Here is a 20462-nt window from a genome sequence, read left to right as displayed (position 1 = left end):
AGCGAGATCTACTACCTCCAGTGCAATGGATTGCAGTGATTCTTAATGGTTATTTCCAACATAAAGTTGCATTGGCGTCATTGTGAAATCTAAGCAGCCAGACAAGATTTCTCATACACAGCTAAACAGGAAATAAAAAGCACTAAAATCAAATCATAATGTTAGAGAGATGTACAGCATGGAAAAAGACCCTTTGGTCCAAATCGTCCATGCAGACCAGATACCCGACATTAAGCTAGGGCACTTTACCAGCACTTGGCCCATATCCCTCTAAACCCTTCCTATTCAGATACCCATCCAGATGTCTTTTAAGTGTTGTAACTGTGTCAGCCTAAATCACTTCCTCTGATAGCTCATTCCACACATGCAACACCCTCTGCATGAAAAAGTTGACCCTTGGGTCCTTTTTAAATCTTCCACCTCTCACCATAAACCTACGCCCTCTAATTTTGGACTCCTGACCCCAGGGAAAAGACTTTGTCTATTTACTCTATCAATGCCATTCATGACCTTACAAACTTCGATGAGGTCCCCCCTCAGCCTTCAAAGCTCCAGGTAAAACAGCCCAGCCTATTCAGGCTCTCCTTATAGCTCAAGCCTTCAACCCTGGCAACATCCTGATCTTCAAGATTTGTGTGAAGATTTGTAGCTTGGGCGGAGAGTGTAGTGCTGGAAAAGCACAGCAAGTCAGGCAGCATCCAAGGAGCAGGAAAATCAACGTTTTGGGAAAAAACCTCCATTTGGAATCAGGATGTGAGCTGAGGGGATGGTGAGATAAATGGGAGGGGGGTGGGGCTGGGGGAAGGTAGTTGAGAGTGTGATAGGTAGATAGAGGTGGGGGTAATGGTGATATGTGGGAGGGTGGAGAGGATAGGTGGGAGGGAAGGTGGACAGATAGGACCAGTCATGAGTGCAGTGTTGAGTTGGAAGGTTGGAACTGGGATAAGTGGGGGGAGGGGACATGAGAAAATTGGTGAAATCCACATTGATGCCATGGGTTTGAAGGGTCCCAAGGCAGAGGATGAGGTGTTCTTCCTCCAGGCATTGGGTGATTAGAGAGTGGCAATGGAGGAGGCCCAGGATCTGCATGTCCTTGGGGAATGAGGGGGGGGGGGGGGGGGGGGAGTTGAAGTGTTTGGTCACAGGTCAATGGGGTTAGTTGGTGTGGGTGCACTAGAGATGTTCTCTGAAGCACTCTTCAAATAAGCGTCCTGTCTCCCCAATGTAGAGGAGACTGCATTGGGAGCAATGGATACAGTAAATGAAGTGTGGAAGTGCAGGTAAAACTCTGATGGATGTGGAAGGCTCCTTTGGGGCCTTGGACGGAAGTGAGGGGGAAGGTGGGGGCGCAGGTTTTGCAATTCCTGCGGTGGCAGGGGAAGGTGCCAGGAGGGGAGGGTGGGTTGTTGGGGGCATGGACCTGACAAGGGAGTCGCGGAGGGAATGGTCTTTACGGAAAACGGATGGAAGTGAGGAGGGAAATATATCTCTGGTGGTGGGGTGCGTTTGTAGGTGGTGAAGGTACAGAGGATGATGTGATGTATACAGAGGTTGGTAGGGTGGAAGGTGAGGACCAGGGGCGCTCCGACCTTGTTGCTGGATGACATCATCAACCACGTGGGAGAGGAGGTTGTGGTTCTTAAAGAAGGACGCCATCTGGTGTGATCTGTGGTGGAACTGGTCCACCTGGGAGCAGATGCGGCAGAGTTGGTAGAATTGGGAATAAGGGATAGCATTTTTACAGGAGGCAAGATGGGAGGAAGTGTAGTCCAGGTAGCTGTGGGAGTCGGTGGGTTTGTAGAAGATGTCAGTGTTGAGTCGGAAACATCGATTCTCCTGCTTCTCAGATGCTGTCTGACCTGCTGTGCATTTCCAGCACCACACTCTCTAATCTCCAGCATCTGCAGTCCTCTGCCTTTGTAGCTTGGGTACTAGTTGTCATGGTTGTGGGTATGTTCGCTGAACTGAGAAGTTGATTTGCAGATGTTGCATCCGTCTAGGTGTCATGTTCAGTGCTTTAGAGCCTCCCGTGAAGCCCTGCTTTACTGCGTCTTCTGGAATTTATTTGGTTCCGCTCCTGCTGCTTCTGGTTGTTGATTCAGGTAGTTCTTTGTAGTGGCTGGTATATTGGGTCTAGGTCAATGTTGATGGAGTCTGTGAATGAGAGCTGTGCTTGTAGCAATTCTCTGGCTGTCCTCTGTTTGGCTTGTCTGATGGTCGTTGTGTTGTCCTAGTTGAATTTGTGGTCCTTGCCATCAGTGTGTATGGCTACTAGGGATAGCTGGTTGTGGTATTTGGTGGCTAGTTGATGTTCGTGGATGTGGATTGCTCGTTGTTGGCCTTTTTGTCCTTTACAGCATTTCATGCAGTCTTTGCATGGAATCTTGTAAATTACTTTAGTCCTGCACATGATGGGTATAGGGTCTTTTGTTCTGGTGAAGCTGTTGTCTGAGCGTGGCTGTTGGTTTATGAGCTGTCATGGATCCAAGTGGTTGGAGAAGTCTGGCTGTTAGTTCTGAGACTGTTTTATATAAGGTCGTATGGCTAGTGTGTTCGGTCATGGCATGTACTTGTTGCATTGATTGTCTGCCAGGCATCTATAGATGAATTTGCCGGGATATCCATTCTCGGCAAAGTCTTTGTAGATGTGAACTTCTTCTGGAGTGAATGCACCACAAAAGTGGTGAAAAGCCACACACGCGGACCAGATCCTGAACCACAAGAACAACCACCTGAACATCCACAAGAGAAGCTGCATCAGGACCCTGTTCAAAAGGGCTACAGCACACTGCAGCACTCCCAATTTGCGAAGAGAAGAAGAACACCTCTACCAAGTCTTTGACAAGAACAGATATCCCTGCAACTTCATCTGCAAATGGCTAGCAGACAAATAATGCAACAAGAATATACCATGAACCAACACAGTAGCCACACTACCCTGATATAAAAAAGTCTCGGAACTAACAGCCAGACGTCTCCAGCCACTCGGATCCATGACAGTGCGTAAACCGACAGCCACTCTCAGCCAATTCACCAGGACAAAAGACCCTATACCCATGATCAGCAAGATTAACATAATTTACAAGATTCTGTGTAAAGACTGCATGAAACACGATATAGGAAAAACAGGCAGACAACTAGAAATCCGCATACACGAACACTACCTAGCCACGGCTAGCTGTCCCTAGTAGCCATACACACACATGACAAGGACCACAAATTCAACTGAGACAACACAACGATCATAGGAGAAGCTATACAGAGGACAGCCAGAGAATTTCTAGAAGTATGGCACTCATGCACAAACTCTATCAACAAACACACCGACCTAGACCCAAAATACTGCCACTACAGCAAATAACTGGAACCAGCAACTGGAAGCAGCAGGAACAGAACTAAATAAATTCCAGAAGACACAGTACAAAACGTTTCACAGGAGGCTCCCAGTTTGGCGAGCATATCCACAAATATGGCAACATCCTGATCTATATGGACCTTAGTAAGGCACTCGACAAGCTTCCTTATAGTAGACTGGTTAGCAAGGCTGGATCACGTGGAATACAGGGAGAACTAGCTATTTGGATACAGAACAATCTCGAAGTGACAGTGACGATGGAGGGTTACTTTTCAGACTGGAGGCCTGTGACCAGTGGTGTGCCACAATGATCAGTTCTGGGTCCAATGTTTTTCATCACTTATATAAAAAAAATCACTTTCAACCTTTTATGTAGAAAGCAAATGAAACATACAGATGAGGTGAATGTAGAAATTGAAATATTATTTTAAAAATAATTACTCAAAAATTGTTTTGAATATCAAGTATTTTATCACAATGGAGACATTTAGCAATGTTCCACAAATAATGAACTATTTTGTCAGGCCCAAATTGGTCATTTAATAATAGCTGTTAATTATACTGCCATGAAATCTCTAATTTTGATAGGCTTTCTAACAGCAAAATGAGAGTGGATAAAAGGAAGTTCTCAATATATCAACTACTTTCCATGATTGTTGGCTGTGGTGGTAATAATGGGGGGTGAGTTGGGCAGACAGTCTGTGGTGGAGCAGTGAGTGGCAACTTCACAATTTCCATGTTAATGTGCCCATGTGCCATATCCATAAATTATAGTCAGTTTCAGATAGGAAACACAAACAGTTTGGTACCAAATAACTACCTCTCCCAACCTTGCTGAAACTTATCACAAACCCCACCCCCATCCTGCAACCCAACTCTCGAGATCACCTGAAATATCAACTCAAGCTTCTCTCTGCCGACATTGCCTGATCTGATGAGTGTTTAGTTGATGGTGGCTGTGAGATAGCAACTGATATTGTGCCAGGAGATCTCCTATGTTCTTTGAACAGTGCCATGGGATATTTTGTGCCAACAAGAGAGAACAGAGAGGGCTTTGGTTTGATATCTCAGTTGAAAGATGGATTCTTCAAATAAAACAGCACTCCCTCAGTGCTTCATTGAAATGTTAGGCTAGATTATGTGTTCAAGTCTCTGCAGTCATTCTGACACTATCAGATTATGAAGGTTGACACCCAAATTAATAATTAATCATAGTTCTAATTAGAGAAGAACCAAAATTTGTCTTGAATCCTGAACAAGGAGGGAGGCTATTATAACTGGACTGTTACTCCAGAGTCTGAGATAATGTTTTGGGAACCCTGGTTCAATACCCGCAACAGTAAATGGTGGAAGTTGAATTCAATAAATATCTGGAATTAAGAGTCTAATGGTGACCATGTCAATTGTTGGAAAAAACCTATCTGGGTCACGAATGTCTTTTAGGGAAGGAAACTACCATCCTTACCTGTTTTGGCCAACGTGTGACTCCAGACCCACAGCAAAGTGGTTGGCTCTTAACTGCCCTCTGGGCAATTAGGGATGGGTAATAAATGCTGGCCTTGCCTGCGATGACCTCATCCCATGAATGTAAAAGACATGAAATTCTTCAAAAAAAACCACGTGAAACAGATGAGATAATTATGTTATTGAGGTAATCTAATGTGCACAAATTGGCCGCCACCATTGTTTTATACTTAGTGACTAAGTGATTCAATTGCTGTGAAGCATGTTAGAACTATGAAAAATGCAATACTGTTTATCTGAACGATTCCTCTTTCAAATAAAACATACAATTTCCTTCCTCTTGGGTGCTCAGAAGAAAGCAGCAAAAATTCAGAGATTATTCACACATTTGTTTTCTGTTTTGGTTTTGTGGCACACAAATCATTGAAACTTCCCTTGAAGTGAACGTTTATCCTGAAAACAGTGTCTCAAAACAGACGGGTTATTGATCACATTGTTGTTTGTTGACCTTGTTGTTCTCCAGTTAGCTGTTGTGATATTTATATTACTGAATTTTGCAATCATCAGGGAAGAAAAAGTGTTTGCCATTAATCTCAAAATTGGTTGCAAAGTGAACTCTGTGATGAAAGTCTTCCCATTGTCAACTATAATTCAATCTAGTGTGAAATTCAGCAGGTGTTTTAGCAAAGTCCCAATAATATGCAGAGTTTTACAGCCAATCAGTTGAGGATTTTTCAGACAGAAATTAAAAGTAGTTTTATATCATTCGTCTTGAAATGTCCAGATCATGAAATAAAATATTATCATTTGCATTTTGAGGTAAGCTAAAATCAAAATATTTTTTTAAAAATGTCTTAAGAATTGGACATTTTTATCATTCTAGAGGAATGTTAATTTCCTAAAATATAAAATTAAAATTTCAAGGGATATTTAACAGGTACTCTGAAGTATGGTTTTACAATGTTTAGTAACATCTAATTTTTCAGGTTTTCAACAGCGAGACTTACATAGAAATGGGAGCTATTGACAATACATTGTTAACTTTGAGCTTCAAATGCGTCACCTCTGGTGAAACGAGAATCGTTGATGATAAGTGAAAGAAAACCACTAAAAAAAGGTCAAATGGAACCTCAGTGCGACCAGTACGTTAATTTCCAAGTTTTATTTTTTAAAACAGTTTTTTCCCCTCTGTGTCTGCACGGACTTAGAGTCACAGAGTCAGTCTTGGTGGAATAATTAAGCTGACAATTTCGCTATCATTGCCAACGCAAGACTCTCAGTACATTAATTACAGTTGGAGTAAACACTTAATGAACCACAAAGTGCTCTGCGGACATCCTAAGGTCAGAAAGAAGAGCTGCAAAGGATGTCCATTGGACTCGATCCGATAGCACTGTTTCACCCTACTGCCAGATCTGTTGGATTTCCCCAGCAATCTCCCTGTTTTCTATTACAGGAGATGATTTTTATTTTTTGCCAGTGCAGCTTTTTTCATTGCATCGTTAGGCCTGAGGGGGGCGCTCCGAGACCCTAATCGATTACACCCTTCTGATTGGTTAGAAGCTGCTAGGCGGAAGTTAGTGGTTGCCTCTTCCAGGAAGTGCTGTCATTTTGCGGATGGCTGGAGCCAAGTTCAACGTTGAGTGGGGTCGGGACCGGTTTTAGGAGGGGGGTGTGACCTGACCTGACTTGAGCTGAGCTGTCTGTGTTAAGAGGCTGGACCTGTCTTCTCCGAGTCTCCCTATATATATATCTTCCACAGCAGCCACTGCTTGTCTGCAAACAGTGAAAGGCAAATCCCTTGGAGAGAATGGTAATAATGTTTCCCCAAACTGCGACCAGCAGAGGTATTGTGAATACAAGTGCATGAGTTTGAGGCAACGCCGATTTTAGTAAATAGATCCGAACGAAACTGTACCCGTTCCTTCGAAAGCAAAGATTAAGCATCAATTCACTCGAGGGTTAGGGACGGATACTCTGCCTTGTCTGGGTTATTCATGCTCACCGCTGTGTGGAGATATTGCAAATTACCTTTTCTTTCCTTTTTCCCCACTTCTCTGGCTTTAGGTACGGGTGTGAACGTTAGGAACATTGGTCACCAGTCATCGGACAAAGAATTTGTAAACATGATGGGAAATATTGTTATCCTTAGTTTGATAGTGGCCATATCCTTATCATTTTGGATTGTGTCGATGACTGTCAGTACTTATTATGGTAAGTGCATTGTTTTGATATGTATTTGGAGCTCATAAATCCTTTTTGTAACTTGGAGTAAGCGTACAGTGTGTTTGATATTAAATATCTAATTGCTAAAAACTACTGTATTTAATATTCTGAAGGATAAGTAGTTGATGAAACACTTATTAAAGTGTTTAAAGATTAAAGAGCCTATTTACATTCATTTCTCCAACCTGGTACTCTTGGTTTCCAAAATGTATGTCAGCGAGTGCCTTCATGAATGTTAAGTTTTAAACTCTCAAAATCATGATTACACTGCATTTGAAGATCTACCATTGACTTTTGAACCTCTCTTCCACAGAAATGCAATACTTTGTTGTAAATACACCTTCATTTCACCACCAGTAATTTAGACGAATTATGTACTGTATATTCTTACAAAAAAGCCTTTGAGAATAATCTAAATTGATTGACCACATTGTTAAAGAAGCGTGTTATTGAGCTTTAGAAAAGCATAAGATTTTGTCAGATTTTCACACTCTGTTAAATTGAATGGGAGAAGACAGTAGGCGGCACCCTGATTCTTTTAAACTTCAAATGTAAATAGAGCGAACACATTTGTACATGGTAACACATGGTCACGTTTTCTAAATAATAGAAATGGTCAAAACTGTTTGAGGTGGTGGGTGGGGTAAGAAAGTTGCAGATTAAGCTAATACTATTTTTATATGTAATCAATACTCAAACACTAAACTGACCACATTACAAACATACTTTTATTGAATAGTTGAAAACTAATGCAATATTTGTATAATTAAACATATGGAATAAACATTGTTATAATTAATCTAGCTTATCATTCCTGTTTTCAAATTAAAACATGAAATATCAAGACACTATTATTAGTCAAAGGAAATAGCAGTAGATTATTTGGCCCCTCATCTGCTGTACTATTCAATTCAGTCACAACTAATCCAATGCTATGTCCATATCCTTTGATATCTTAAACAGCTAGAAATCAATTGATCAGACGTTATTTCTTCTTTATTCTGTGTATTATGAATCATTAATTTTGTTAATATTATTTAAATCTATTTTTGCCCATAAACTAGATGTTTCCATTTTTATTTGCAAATTTCATTGCCTGCTGAAGGAATTCTGCTATTGACACTTTAAATAATTGAACAGCAAAACAAAAATTCGCAGAGATGTTATTTGATGGAAGTTGAATAAGTCTATCTTAACCCACTGCTGATGGGCTGTGCCTGAATCTTGTTTTTTTGCTTTATCTTTCTCTTTGTCTTCACTTTTTGTTTCTCAAACTTTCTTCCATAGATAAATGCTTTCCTTTTAGTTTTACATAACATCACTGAGATTAAGGTTCTATGACAGTTTTGCTCCTGACAATGTACATAATGTCCATTCATGCTTCACTTTGTGAGATTCCTGAGTAGCAGAATGTAGCATAGCAACCTCTCACTGTCCTGGCTACTCTCAATCTTAATGTATTACATGACCTATTATGATTATCATCTTATCACATGACCTATTATGATTTTCTTGATGCAGGACTGAAAATGGAGTATTGTTAATGAGAAAGAGAACTTCTGGCAATGATGGGTTCAGAAAATGATTGAAAGAAGATGTCATGCTGTTGTGATAAATACTATCTGTGAATTGAATTTATCTTATCTTATTTGTTGATGGGATGTGAATATCAGTGGCTAGGCCAGCATTTTTGGTCCATCCCTAATAGCTCTTAAGATATTGATGAGCTGCCGCCTTGAATCACTGCAGTACATGGGGGTAGGTACGACTAGTGCTGTTGGAGAGGGAGAATTCCAGGATTTTGACCGAACAACAATTGAAGAATGGTGATAACGATCCTATTCAGGTTGGTATTTGTTCAGAAGAGATGGTCCCATGCATCTTCAGCAAAACCAAAGAGCACAAACTGATGTTGCCTCCCCCCCCATAGGAAGGACGTTGATAAACCTGAGGTCGCAGAAAAGAATTACAAAGATGTTGCTGGGATTGGAGGATTTGAGCTGTAGGGAGAGGCTTAATTGGCTGGAATATTGGAGCCTGAGGGGTGACCTGATAGAGGTCTATAACATTGAGGGGCATGGGTAGGGTGAATAGCCAAGGTAGTTTTCCAAGGGTGGGTGAGTCCAAAACTAGAGGGCATAGGTTCAAGATGAAAGAGGAAAGATTTAACAAGGACCTGAGAAGATAATTTTTTCATGCAGAAGGTTGTGTGTATATGGAATGAGCTGCAAGAGGAAATGGTGGAGGTGGGTATAACGACAACATTTGAAAGGCATCTGGATGGGTAAATGAACCAGAAGGGTTTAGAGGAATATGGACTAAATACTGGCAAATGAGACTAGGTCAGCTTGCAGTATGCATGTAGTCAACACAGACAAGTTGGATTGAAGGATCTGTTTCCTTGCTGGTCTATAAGTGCCAGGCTGTAATCATCTCCAAGAAGAGAAAATCTAACCATTGCCCCTTGACATTTATTGACAGCAACATTCTGGAGGTTACCGATTACCAGTTCAAGAAGACACCTCAAATCACTTTCTTAAGGTCAACTATTGATTAGCAATAAGTACTGACTCAGCCAGTGATGCCCACATCCCAGGAATGAATTTTTCAAAATCGCCTGCTAGGTGTTAAAAGTCAGAATTTGCTTTTGGAAGGTTCTGTCTAAGGTACCTTGCTGAATCTCTGCAGTACATCTGGTAGGTGTTACACACTGCTGCTACTAAGCATCAGTGATGGAGGGCGTGAACATTGAAGCTGGTGAGCTTGATACTAATCAAGCTGGTTGCTTTCTTCTGAATAAGTCCAACATCTTGAGTGAAGTGGAGCTGTATTTGACCAAACATGTGGAGAGTATTCCATAGCACTCCTGACATTTTGAACATTGTTGATGGTGGACACCCTTTTAGGAGTTAGAGCTACCTGCTGCAGAATTCACAGCCTCTGACCTTCACTTGTGTAGCCACATTATTTACATGGCTGCTCCTGTTTGGTTTCAGTTATGTGGTAACTCCCAGGATTTTGATGGTAGCAGTTGAGCTCTGGTCATGCCATTGAACACCTAGGAAAGGTGATTAGATTCTCCTTTGTTAGAGATAGACATTGTCTGACATCAGTGTGATATGAATGCTACTTGTTGCCACTTGTCAACCCAAGCCTGGACATTTCACCACATACAGGTGCTGACTGCATTGTATCTAAAGAGTTGCAAATAATACTAAGGAACTCATGCAGTGACATCCCAGTACTGCAGAGATCTCCTTGAATGTTACATATGGCTCCAAAAAATGGAGAAGTTTCCCCGATTCCAATTGACTCCAGTTTTGCTTGGGGATCTTGATGATGTACTTGTCAAGTGTTGTCATCATCAAGGCAACAAGAGCAGTCACTCTTAGCTCATCTGTGGAGTTCAGCTTTTTTTTGCTTATGCTTGGACCAAAGCTGTAATGGGTTTCCGAGCTGAGTGGCCCTGGTGAACCTAAACTGAGTATCAGTGAGCAAGTTATTGCTAAACAAATGCTATTTGTTAATGCTGTCAACAATCCTTCCTTCACTTTGCTAATGACCGGAACTTGCTTGATTGACTGTTTTGGATTTGTTCTTTGTCTTGACAGGATATACCTGTGAAATTTCATATGTTGCTAGGATGATGCTGGTGTCCTATGTAAAATTATTGAAAAGAGTTCTGATTCATGACTTGATCATTGTCGACCTTGTATCTAAGAAGTAAAATATGTCAAGACCTTTGGTATTTTATTACAGTTGCCTTGATCTTTCCTTTAGGTACTCTACGACCCGTGTCACCTTGGCGATGGCTGTTTTCTGTATTAGTTCCACTAGTTATTGCTTCACATGCACTAAAGAAGCAAAGTCTTGATCGCAGTGGAGCTATTGGAGGTAAATTTTCAAACTAAACAAATGTATTAAATTTTGATGTTTTACTTTTTCTACTTCTGTTACATTGCCAGTAGATGTTTACTAATACATAGAATAATATTAACCCATGTACATTAAGTAGACTGGTTGAATTTAGAGGATTGCGCTGGATTAGATCTCACACGTATGGTTCCTAGCCAGAACTGAGACATCCACGGTGTTCACCAGAGTAACACAGACCCTATTCCCACAAACAAAAAAATACCATTCAACTCAGTGTTCCATTGTTAAGGAAACTTCAACATGTTTCCACATCAGTACTTGTTTCATTGCCTTACCATTCTCTCAATTTAGTTTCTATTTGAATGAAGACATTTACAAGGAAGTAGCAACATCTTGTATTTATATTGACAAGCATGCCATGAGTAGCATTGGCCAAGAATTTCCTCCCTACACCTTTTGGCCTTCTTACTTCCTTTGCAATAAAACTTCCCAAGACAATTCACAGGATCACTATAAAATATGACCCCAAACATGGTCAGATGATCAAAGGCTTGGTGGATGAATTAGGTTTTTAAAAGCCTCTTTAAAGGAGGTAGGGAGCCAGAAAGGTATCGGGAAGAAATTCCACTCCAATGTGACTGAAGAAATGTTTGTCTATGCTGGAGAAATTAAAACCAGAGATGTTCAAGCGGACAGAATTAGATGCGCAGGTATCTCAGGGTTGCGTGGCTGATTGGCGATGGAATGGGGCAAGGCTGTGTAGAGGATTGGAAACATAGTTGAAAATTTCAAAATCATCATGTTGCTTAAGGAGGAGCCAATGTACACCAGGAGTGATAGGTGAATGGAATTTGTTTGAAAGTTAAGACATAGGCAGCCAAGTTTTGAATGACAGTGTTTATCGAGAATAAAATTTGAAAAACGTATCCTTTTACGAGATGCGAGCATCACTGATGAGACCAGAATTTTCTACCCACCTTGAATTGCTCTTGAACTGAGTAGTTTGCGAGGCTATTGTTAGAGGGCAGTGAAGAGTCAGCCATTCCGTTGTCATTTCAGAGTTGTATCTTGGCCAGACTAAACAGATTTCCTTCCCAAAAGGACATTAGTGAACAAGATTAATTTTGACAATACTTGACAGTGGTTGTCATGTGATGAAATGACATGCTCACCCCAAGAGGTTAATTTATATTCTGGATTTTATCTAAATCCTTATTGAATTCACATTTCACCATCTGCCATGTTGGGTTTCAAACCAGTGTCCCAGAACAGGGGATTCTGGATTACTCCTCCAGGACCATACTGCTACACCATCGCCTCCCCAGTGAACCAATGTCTTGGAGATTGAGTTTAGTAGGCTGGATTATTAATTCGATTACATTCATAATTAGTTATTGTCACCCTTTAATATGGGAGATCAGTCAAGATTGTGTTGGAATTGTCAAGTCCAGATTTAACAAAGGCAGGAGAAAGAATTTCCAAAGAGATGAACTGAAACTGACCATAAGACCGTAGGCCATTTAGCTCATTCAGTCTGTTCCACTATTCAGTTAGAATATGATTGACCTGATAATCAACTCCACTTTCTCCAAAATCTTTGATTCCCTTACTAATTAAAAATCAGTCCTTCTCAGCCTTGAAATACTTAAGAACCCTATCTCAGCAGCCAGCTGTGGTAAAAAAAATTCTACAGATTGACTATCTTAGATAAGAAATCCTTCCACTATGTCTGAAGGAGGCAGCCTCTTACTCTAACATGATGCCCTCTTGGCCTGTGTTCTCCCATAAAGGGAAACAACCTCTTTGCATTGACTCAATCAATCCTCCTAAGATTCTTATAGGGTTGTGGAGTTCAGTTGAGTGAAGATGGGCAGTGCAAAGGAGATAGAAGCAGGTAGTCTTAATGATGGTGTGAAAAATTGGTTGGAAATTTATCTGCATTAAATATGATAGATTTAATTTCAGACTGTTGCCGGGGACAAAAATGGAGTTGGTAAACTGAAACTTGAGACAGTGGTTTCAATCTTCCCAATTTTCACTTGGAGGAAATTAGTTTAGTTTGTACTTAAATGTTATGTTGTAAGTCTGAAGACTTGCAGTATGCTGAAGATCAAATATGCTATAAAATTGCCTGGGAAGCCAAGCAATGCAATCGAAATCGAATGCTTAATTTCTTGAAATGGATGCAGCACATGGTCTTAACGAAAACAGATAGATCTTTCATAAGTTTATTTTAATGCCACAATCTTATCTTACATTACATTGTAATAAAGATGAAGCATGGTTTAATCCTTTAAAGTTGGAATTTTAAATATCTTGTGAAAACATTATATAATGAAAACATATAAACAAAAATAGAAATTGCTGTGAAAACTGAACAGGTCTGGTAGTATCTGATGCAAAGAAAGCAGAGTCAACGTTTTGGGTCCAGTGACCCTTCTTCAGAACAGGTCACTGGATCTGAGAAGTTAACTCTGCTTCCTTGCCATAGGTGCTGCTGGTTTTTTCCCAGCAATTTCTCAGTTTGTTTCTGATTTCCAGCATCTGCAATTTTTTCTTAATATAATGAAAACATGTTTAATGGTGTTTAAAATGAAAATATTGAAATTCCTTGGAATCTGATGGAAAATACAAAACGCTGAAGCTTAACAACTCAAGCGGCATCTGTGGGGAGAGAAACAAGGGTAATAATATTTCATATACAGATATCCTGAATATGGGAAAGGTACAATATGAATGCAAATTTATTTTGTATTTCAACATCATTTTTTTTCTTACAACGATTAGCTATGATTGTATTGAAACATGACCTACATTTTGTTCATAATTGAGAAAGTGGATTCTGAGACAACTTTGTAGAGAATTTGGTCTATTGTGCAGAAATGTCTTCAAATGTTGAATACTATTATATACATTGCTTTGGTCAATTTCATGAGTCTCTTGTGACAAGCAATTCTATATTTTTAAAATAACCTGTAAGACTTCTATATAGAGGAAAAAAAAGTCTTGCACAACTCTTTCTATTCTTTTTTCAATCCTAAATTTGCAAGCCCTACCAATTCAGCAACTGATGGAAATCATTTATCATTACCCTCTCAAATTCTGTCAGAATTTCCATCTATATCTGTTCCAGTGAGTGAATCTGAAGCAGTTCATCAAACTATGTCAGCTGATTGCAAGTGTGTCTGTGAGTAGCTAGACTTCATCTTTTTCATAAACTCAAACTTCACGATACATAAGAAGGATAAACTCGCTGAAGCAATTATGGAAAAATAGACATTGGACTGTCATAAACAACTGAGATGACTTGTATTCTGTCCAAAATGTTGCAATGGTAAATTATGTCTGATTTGGGTAAAAGAAATCTTGTATTTTTCATGAAAGCAATTCCTGTTTCCAGGACTATAGCTTCTTAGCAATTACCCAACAATGCGCTTATTTTTCAAATTTATCAGCTTTAGTTAAAGCTATAATGCTTCTCTTTAATTTTGGATATGCTAATCTCTGTTATGTCCATTCATAGTGGAGAATTCTTGAGGGAAAAATGTGTTGTTTGTATGGCTTTTTGAAAATGCTTACATTTTTTTTTCCCCCAGCTTTGATCGTTGGGTTCATCCTTACAGTTGCCAACCTCAGTTTCTTCTCTGCATTGCTAACTTTTTTTGTTAGCTCATCTAAACTCACAAAATGGAAGGCAGAAGCAAAAAAACGTTTGGATGCAGAATATAAGGAAGGTAATTTTACCAATCCATGTCTTTTGTGCTTAAAAGAAAATATTTCTGTTGTTTACTCAATAAATCAAACAAGTAGAAAATCTGAAAGTACAATGTATATATTGCAATGATTTTATTTACAACTTAAATATTTACATTGATTAAACATTTTGGCATATTTACTAACAAATTTGTTACTTGCGGTATAATTTGTACTGCTATTTTCTCATTTTACAAAGCTACAGCATAGAAAAGTGAAATAGATAAACTTTCATCTGTTTTCCTTTCTATCCCTCCTCTCCTTTGCTTCAACTCAAGAATGTGGACCTGGTCACACACCCTAATTTTACCTGGTCACACACCCTAAAGCTTTCACTAAATCACTCCACCTTGCTAAGGCTGTCTCAATCAGGACCCTCAGTATCGATCTGTTCTATTATGTTGTTGCAGCTCCCCAACATTTTGCTGATTCCATTTTTATTACTGATTTATCCAAGGGTATTGAACTAAATGAAGGAATAGCAAGGCTATTCTCAGTCATAAAGAATCATAGAAGCAAAGAATCATAGAGGCCAAAAAATGGCCTCCTTCAATGTTGTAGCTATTTTGTCTTTGTCCAGTCTCCGCTAAAGCATTTCCCTCTCCTCCACACTTCACTGTAACCCTGCACATTATTTTCCCTTGGAGAAAATGAGGACTGCAGATGCTGGAGATCAGAGCTGAAAAATGTGTTGCTGGAAAAGCGCAGCAGGTCAGGCAGCATCCAAGGAGCAGGAGAATCGACGTTTCAGGCATAAGCCCTTCTTCAGGAATGAGGAAGGTGTGCCAAGCAGGCTAAGATAAAAGGTAGGGAGGAGGGACTTGGGGGAGGGGCATTGGGAATGTGATAGGTGGAAGGAGGTTCAGGTGAGGGTGATAGGCCGGAGAGGTCGGGAAGAACATTGCAGGCCAAGCAGGCAGTGCTGAGTCCAAGGGTTGGAACTGAGATAAGGTGGGGGGGAGAGGAAATGAGGAAACTGGAGAAATCTGCATTCATCCTTTGTGGTTGGAGGTTTCCGAGGCGGAAGATGAGGCGCTCTTCCTCCAGGCGTCGTGTTGCCATGGTCTGGCGATGGAGGAGGCCAAGGACCGGCATGTCCTTGGCGGAGTGGGAGGGGGAGTTAAAGTGTTCAGTCACAGGGCAGTTGGGTTGGTCGGTGCGGGTGTCCCAGAGGTATTCTCTTCACATGTTTAGCTGTCTTTTTGGAATCTCTGATTAAGTGTTCCAATCAAAGAAGTGCATTCCAGATTCTAATCATTTACTTTGTAGAACTTTTTTTCTCATGTTGTTTTACTAATCACCTTAAATCAGTATCCTTAGCTTCTTGTACTTCTGTCATCGAGGACACTTCCTATCTATTTACTCAGTTTGCACCCCTCAAAATTTTGGATATTGACACTAAATCTGCCCTCCTCTTTCTTTTTATTATAAAAAAACAGCCTAGATTATTCAATTTACCCTTGTATTTAAATTCCTTCATCTCTGGATCCATTGTCATAAATCTTTCCAGCAGCCTGTCTAGTACCTTCAGATTTTTGAGGTACAATGCTGAGATCGAACCCAGTTCTTTAGTTAAGTTAGAACTTGTGTTTTATAACAGTTCACCCATCTTGCTTGTTTTTGTATTGCATGGCTTGATTTAAGAAGCCTGGGATGCTGTATGACCTTTTAACAATTTGTCAACTTGCTTCACTGCTTTCATCTATTTATGCACATACTCCAAAGGTTTCTCTGTTCTTGCACCCTCTTTTAGCATTGTACCCTCGAAGAATGTTTTGAAGTCTTATTACTGAGTTTAAGTAACTGGACAAAAAGTTGGCAAAATGTAGGAAAATTTGAAGTTGTTCATTTGTTCTCCCTTCCAAAAAGAACATTGTTATTTAAACAGAGAAAAAACACAGAAAGCTCCCTCACAAAGGGGCTTGGGGGTAATTGTACAGAAAAACACAGAAAGCTAGAGAATAGATGCAGCAGGTATTCGGGAAGGCTAATGGAATGTTGGCCCTTACATCAATGGGGTTGAAGTATAAGAGCAATGAAGTTTTACTGTGGCTGTACAAGGTGCTGGTAAGGCCACATCAAGAATACTGTGAGCACTTTTCGTCCCCTTATTTCAGAAAAAAATATTATTTTCTTTGATGTAATTCAGAGAAGGTTCACCAGGATGATTCCTGGTATGGTGGGATTGTCTTATGAGTGAAGATTGTACAGCTTGGGATTCTATTCACTGGAATTTAGGAAAATGAGAGGTGATATCATTAAGACATATACGATTGTTAAGGGGATTGACAGGGTAAGTGCTGATAGGGTATTTTCTGTCATGGGAAAGTCTAAGACCAGACAGCATAATCTCAGAATTAGGCGCACCACTTTAAAACTGAGATGAGGAGGAATTTCTTCTCAGAGGGTTAAGTATCTATGATATTCATTGCATCAGGGTGCTCTGAGGGCAGAGTTCTTGTATATATTTAGGCTAAGACAGATTCTTGATGAGTAATGTTAGAGATGGCTTGAGGAGCGGGATAGCCTTTTCCTGTTCCTATTTCTTTTGGTCTTGTGGTCCCTCTATCCTTCTCGCAGGTCACAATATCTCTAAGTTTTGTGTTGTCTGTAAATTTTTAAAAACACCTGAGTCTAGGTCATGACTGAATTGCCTGTTTCCACGCTGTAGAGAGTCTAATCTTCAAAAAAAAACATATGTAATATTTATATCAATAAAAGCTAATCCTTCGGCCCCAATATGTACCTTCCTCTAGGGGGAAAAGAAGACTCTGTTTAGCACTAGACATGTTCTGAAAAAGGGTCACTGGACCCGAATCGTTAACTCTGATTTCTCTCCACATATGCTGCCAGACCTGCTGAGCGTTCCCAGCCATTTCTGTTTAAGTTTTTGTTTCTGATTTATATCATTCACAGTTCTTTCAGTTTTCTGGTCAGCACTACTTTATTTCCTGTCACTCAGTTAAATTCATCTCTATGCTACCATTGTACCTTTTATTCCATGTGCTTGCAACCCTAATATGCAACACCTTATGAAACATATTTTGAAAGTTTGTGTACAGGATATCATATCATCTTGAATCTCTGTTAGGTCAACAAAACGCTATTCAATTCATAAACACAATCACTTTTAAAAAAAATTAATGCATACTAGTCTACATTACTGTTAATTTTGAGAAAGTGAGGACTGCAGATGCTGGAGATCAGAGCTTAAAAATGTGTTGCTGGAAAAGCGCAGCAAGTCAGGCAGCATCAAAGGAGAAGGAGAATCGATGTTTCGGGCATAAGCCCTTCTTCAGGAATTACTGTTAATTTTGTTCTGAATGATCATTTCTAAATGCTTTCTCTCCGCTGAGATTGAACTGGCTCATCTGTAGGTTCTGCATTTATCCTTGAGTTCTCTGAAATACGTTTTCAATTTGGATTTTATATTTTTTAAATAATTTTCAGTAAAGATGCAGAAGAGTTGATTCCCAGGATAATGCTTGTGAATAACTCTTGTTAAAAGATGAGTAAGCCTCTAATCATGTTCAGAAAACTCAGAACTGGTGATTTTAATGTGTTTTTAAAACAGTAGATCAAAATGTATTGTGAGCTCTTCCTAATTGTTAGGAATCAGTAGTGATTACGTAAACACATCTCAGTAATAGGACCGAACACATTTAATTTGCATTTAGAATCTGCATCTTGTTAAATCACATACATAATTGATTTTCATTAGTCTATGCAAAGATATTTGCTTTGTTGCTTAAATTTAGAGGAATGCGTAAATAAGTTGCTGTTTCTTGCCAATTTCTATGCCTATTTTCATTTCTAGCAACTCCCTTATCTTAACATCTGTCTTTTGGTAGGAAAAGAAAGCAAAAGAAGTGATTTTTTTTTGTCATGGAATTAGGTGTCACTGGAAATGCCAGTATTTGTTGCCCATTTCCAGTTGCCCTGAAGAATACCTTAAATGCTGCAGTCCATGTGCTGTAGGTACAATTGCCTTTGTCTTTCCAAGTGGTAGAGGTTGCAGATTTAGAAAGTGCGGTCTGGAGATTTGATGATTTGTTGCAGTGCACCTTGCATTTGTGCATGCTTATGCCACGGTGTTAGTTAAGGGGAGCAAATATTAAAGGTGGTGGATGGAGCACCAATTGAGCCCTGGATAAAGTTGAGTTTTTCTAGTGTTGTTAAAGCTGCACCAACCAAGTAGATGGAGGGTATTCCATCATACTCCTGACTGATGCCTTGTTGATGTAGACAAACGTTGGGAAGAGATGAAAGTAAACAAGGGTAATACAGACCAGTTGTTTTCCATGCCACTGAGTTTGCCAATTTCAAAGTGATTAATTGGATAGTATAAATGGATTAACACTGACTGATATGACTTCCAATCTCACATTACTCTTATAAATATTGATAAATTTGAACAGCAGGACAACAGTGGATTGTCAATGGACTGTAGCACATGGTTTACCATAGCAATTGACATGGATTCTGGTCTGGAAATGCAGTTAACAGGATGCGTAGTAGAGTTAAACGTTGACTGAAGAGCCATATGTGGCAGCAGGAGGCCAAAAACAATCTTCAGTGGTAAATAAAATGCATTGAGATATGGTCAATTAGATAGTTTTGGTTTCTCACCTGGCATGTGAGATCAAACTTGCTATTTGTGGTTTGCTGATCAGAATTATAATATTGCCTATGACTTTAACCTGGAAGACTCCAAGGGAAAAGACCTGTTTTCAGTTCTTGCTTGATTAAACATTTTTTTCACTTTAATTCTGTTCTTGCCATTTAATGATCAGCACCATTCGGCTCAATGTGAATACTAACTTTGCTGGCCTACCCTTCACTTGTTCCCCCAAAAAGATGAACGAACAGCAAAGAAAGCTCACACTTCATCATAAAAAGTCTTCATGAAAGTCCTCATTCTATCTTTGAAGAGAAAAAATTCAGAGTGTTTCATAACTATATCTACAGCAGACTAAATCTGCCAAGTGAATCCAATCACAGAATATTAAATTTCATTATTATTTTGATCACAAATAGATCTGAATAATATTTCAAGAGGAAAATCATGAAGATGGATGTTTGTAATTATTTTGAGTGTTTTCACTTATTTATTTAACCATATTTTCATCTATTCTGAGTGTTTATATCAACTTTTTTCACAGGTGGCCAGAGGAACTGGATACAGGTATTTTGTAATGGAGGTGTTCCTACAGAGATTGCCTTACTTTATATGATTGAAACTGGGCCGGGAGAAATTGCAATTGATTTTTCAAAGCAGTACACTGCCTCTTGGATGTGTCTGTCTCTCCTGGGAGCGCTGGCTTGCAGTTCAGGTGACACCTGGGCATCAGAGATAGGAAGTGTTGCCAGCAAAACGCATCCAAGGCTGATCACCACGTGGGAAAAGGTTCCCGTTGGTAAGAATTCATTTTCTTTTCTAAAAGATGCCAGTCAGTAGCTAACCCATATCGATATCCTTCACATTCATTTGACGAGAAAAATCTTTATTTATAAAAGTTGAAAAATTTATCATTACCAACTTTATTGAATTTGCCAACATTGTACAAATTGTACCAAATTCTTTCACTAGTGCATCATAATCTGATCAAAACCAGAGGCTTTGCCCTCTTATGAAATATTTTAGAGCCGTTATTTGGTTTCTGCTAGATTCAGCCAATAGAACTGCTAATAATAAGTGAAAGTAAAGCCCAAAGAAAAGAGGAAAAATAATTCATAATTTTAAACCAAACCATGAGTCTGAAATTCCTTTGCTAATGGCACTGTGGGT

General features: G+C 39.5%; 1 protein-coding gene across 5 annotated transcripts in view; it reads left to right on the top strand.

Moving 5' to 3' along the window:
• Positions 1–20462, top strand: part of tmem19 (transmembrane protein 19) — a 35846-nt gene that overhangs the window by 3988 nt on the left and 11396 nt on the right. For 2 of the 5 annotated variants that reach the window (XM_072551674.1, XM_072551673.1), the window contains exons 2-6: positions 5806–5961; positions 6887–7033; positions 10826–10939; positions 14518–14655; positions 19837–20091. In XM_072551674.1, coding sequence (XP_072407775.1) covers positions 6946–7033; positions 10826–10939; positions 14518–14655; positions 19837–20091 — 595 coding nt within the window. In that variant the 5' untranslated portion in view covers positions 5806–5961; positions 6887–6945. Of the gene's footprint in view, positions 1–5805; positions 5962–6434; positions 6667–6886; positions 7034–10825; positions 10940–14517; positions 14656–19836; positions 20092–20462 lie in introns of those variants that run through there. The other 3 variants (XR_011953414.1, XM_072551671.1, XM_072551672.1) reach the window with 2 other exon arrangements.

Source organism: Chiloscyllium punctatum, chromosome 32 (assembly GCF_047496795.1).
Source record: "Chiloscyllium punctatum isolate Juve2018m chromosome 32, sChiPun1.3, whole genome shotgun sequence".
In the NCBI taxonomy this organism is placed as follows: Eukaryota; Metazoa; Chordata; class Chondrichthyes; order Orectolobiformes; family Hemiscylliidae; genus Chiloscyllium; species Chiloscyllium punctatum.
Note: the sequence above shows the minus strand (reverse complement) of the source record. Positions and strands in the feature narration are given on the sequence as shown.